This window comes from Hyperolius riggenbachi, chromosome 10, assembly GCF_040937935.1.
Source record: "Hyperolius riggenbachi isolate aHypRig1 chromosome 10, aHypRig1.pri, whole genome shotgun sequence".
Classification (NCBI taxonomy): Eukaryota; Metazoa; Chordata; class Amphibia; order Anura; family Hyperoliidae; genus Hyperolius; species Hyperolius riggenbachi.
This window is the reverse complement of record NC_090655.1, coordinates 131,470,887-131,474,163: the sequence shown is the minus strand read 5'-3', so window position 1 is coordinate 131,474,163 and position 3,277 is coordinate 131,470,887. Positions and strand designations below refer to the sequence as shown.

General features: G+C 43.6%; 1 protein-coding gene across 1 annotated transcript; it reads left to right on the top strand.

Moving 5' to 3' along the window:
• Window positions 1-731: 731 nt before the first annotated feature.
• On the top strand, window positions 732-2,585 carry LOC137536730 (zinc finger BED domain-containing protein 5-like). The gene has a single exon (XM_068258951.1). It carries the CDS (start codon window positions 732-734, stop codon window positions 2,583-2,585), a length of 1,854 nt encoding a protein of 617 aa, XP_068115052.1.
• Window positions 2,586-3,277: the final 692 nt, after the last annotated feature.

Genomic DNA, 3,277 nt, shown 5'->3' with positions numbered 1-3,277 from the left:
CAAGCCAGAGGGCCTCCATCAGGCCTGCACAAGCCAGAGGGCCTCCATCAGGCCTGCACCAGCCAGAGGGCCTCCATCAGGCCTGCACCAGCCAGTGAGTCTCCATCCGGCCTGCACCTGCCAGAGAGCCTCCATCCGGCCTGCACCTGCCAGAGAGCCTCCATCCGGCCTGCACCTGCCAGAGAGCCTCCATCCGGCCGGAACCTGCCAGAGAGCCTCCATCCGGCCTGCACAAGCCAGAGGGCCTCCATCAGGCCTGCACAAGCCAGAGGGCCTCCATCAGGCCTGCACAAGCCAGAGGGCCTCCATCAGTCCTGCACAAGCCAGAGGGCCTCCATCAGGCCTGCACAAGCCAGAGGGCCTCTATCTGGCCTGCACAAACCAGAGAGCCTCCATCAGGCCTGCACTAGCCAGTGAGTCTCCATCCGGCATGCACAAGCCAGAGGGCCTCCATCTGGCTTGCACAAGGTGGTCATGGGCTACTTGGAGAGGGAGTGTTTCCTCATTAAAGGAGGTAATTTCCTCAACATATTATTGATGCTACATGTGGCTTATAATATGTCTTCAAGTTCAATGTATACAATTTGGCAACATTTGATGTGTAATATGGCTACTATTGTTCATACCCAGACCCACAAGAATATTTTTGCTTATCCTTTTGCAGATTTCTCACGCATTGCAACGTCAAGACAAGAAACACAATTATACAAAATCAAAAACTGTGCTTAAAAATGGAAAGGTTTTTGAACTTCAATAGGAAACACGGGAATGGAGACAAAGATTGTGAACCACAGACTAGTGGTGGCAAAGGTGTGAAGAGACGTAAATGTCGGAAATATGACGACTCCTATCTAAACTTTGGTTTTACTTCAGTGGAGATCCATCAAGAAGAGCGTCCGCAGTGTGTAATATGTCTCAAAGTTTTGGCTCCAGAGTGCATGATTCCTAGTAAACTAAAACGTCACTTGGAAACAAATTATCCTAATGTGGCTAATAAATCTCCTGATTTTTTTGCAAGAAGATTAAGTGACATACAAGAACAAAAGAAAACATTTTTGAAACAAGCCTCAATACCAAAAAATGCCTTGCTAGCCTCATACAAGGTAGCATATTTAGTGGCAAAGTGTAAAAAGCCCCACACCATTCCAGAGGATCTGATTTTACCAGCTGCTATGGAGATGGTCACACTTATGGCTGGAGAATCTACAGGAAAACTGCTTTCCAAAATACCTTTATCCAACAGTACTGTTAGTCGGAGAATTGAATGCATGGCCGAAGATCTCAATGATCAAATTACTGAAAAAATGAAGGGAAAGGAATTTGGATTACAGCTTGATGAGGCAACTGACAGCCACAAAGATGCTCATTTGATCTGCTATGCAAGATTTATTGATGAAGACAAAATCATGGAAGACCTCCTGTTTTGTAAAAGTATTACGGCAGGTATAAAGGGACAAGACTTGTTCAATATTCTGGACACTTTTATGAGTGACAACAACCTGGACTGGACAAAGTGTGTTGGAGTTTGCACGGATGGAGGTCGTTCTATGTCTGGCTGTTATGGAGGCTTACAGGCACTTGTAAGAAATAAAGCTCCTGATGCACTCTGGACCCACTGTGTTATCCACAGAGAAGCACTTGCCTCAAAGCAACTCAGTCCTCCACTTAACCTAGTAATGGAAAATGTCTTAAAAGTTGTAAATTACATTAAAACTCGACCACAGAAAGCATGTTTTTTTAAAAAAATGTGTGAGGATATGGGATCTGAGCATACATCCTTATTGTACTACTGTAGCTCACGATGGCTCTCTCGTGGCAATGTACTGTCTCGTGTTTTTGAATTGCGTCAAGAACTCTACTCCTATCTTGAAGAAGAAGATCATGAGTGTGGCAGACACTTCTTAGATACAGGTTTCTTGGCAAAATTAGCATACTTGTGTGATGTCTTCCAAAAATTGAATGTTTTAAATCTCTCCCTACAGGGAAAGAACACACACATTCTGAAACTTTCTGAGAAGATATCAGCATTTAAAAAAAAATTAATACTTTGGAGGAGGAAATTAGAAGAAAATGATTGGAAGGACTGTTTCCCATTGATGCATGATTTCATTACATCCAATGACCTATCCTTGGACCATGAACTGAAATGTGTTTTTGAATACCACCTCACACAGCTCAGTTACTGGTTTGAAAAATACTTCCCAGAAGATTGTAATAAATATGCATGGGTCCAAGACCCATTTCGGAATGAGATTCCATCAGATTTTACTTCTGCCGAACAAGAAAGTTTCATTGAATTGTCCTGTGACATAAATTTAAAAGCCAAATTTTCTCACATGGACCTAACTGATTTTTGGATAACAATTGCTAATGAATATCCCCTACTGAGTGCGAAAGCCAAGCGCATTTTAATTCCATTTGCAACCTCATATCTATGCGAGGCTGGTTTTTCAGCAGTTGCTGTGATTAAGAGCAAGTATCGTTCAAAACTTGAAGTGGAAAAGGAAATGAGGCTGGCTGTATCAAATCTGATTCCAAGGTTTGAAAAGTTGTGCAGTGCCCAACAGGCTCATACTTCTCATTAGGTAAACTAAAGTGGTTTGTTAACATGTCTACCTCTCTGTCCGACACACCTTGTTAACATTGTATGTTTTCTATTTATTGTCCAGTGCTGTGTAATAGTAATATGTCCGCACCTATAAATACAATAAATACAATAATTTTACCAAATCGAATTATGTGCAATTTTTATATGTATACTTTTCGAACCACTGTAACTTATACTAGAACAAATACTAACTGATGTTGTGTCATAACAGCATTTCGGTATTTGGTTTTGTCAAGGGGTGCCTTGAAAAAATTTCAAAGTCACCAAGGGTGCCCTCACCTGGAAAAGTTTGAGAACCACTGGCTTAAAGTGAAAAAGTGCCTGGAGGGGTACTTACTACGGGAGGGAGGAAGCCTCTAGATCCTAAAGTGGCTTCTCCCATCCTCACCAAAGGGAAACCTGCACTTGGATCCCTGAAGATCTCGTTGGGAGCTTGGCGTGCACGCCTGCACATGACCAGCTTCCTGCTAGCCAAGCCAGATTAGGTCCACTCCACTGTGCTCGCCCAGATGCCCCATGCCTGCACAGTAGAGTAGACCCAATCATCAGGAACGACTATTTGCACTGGAGCCTAAGCTGGTAGCCACTAGTGCGCATGCACGCGCCGCCACCGGCATGTTGCTGGTTTTTTTTTTCAGTGGCTGCAGGTGCTGGATTCCTGAGGTGAAG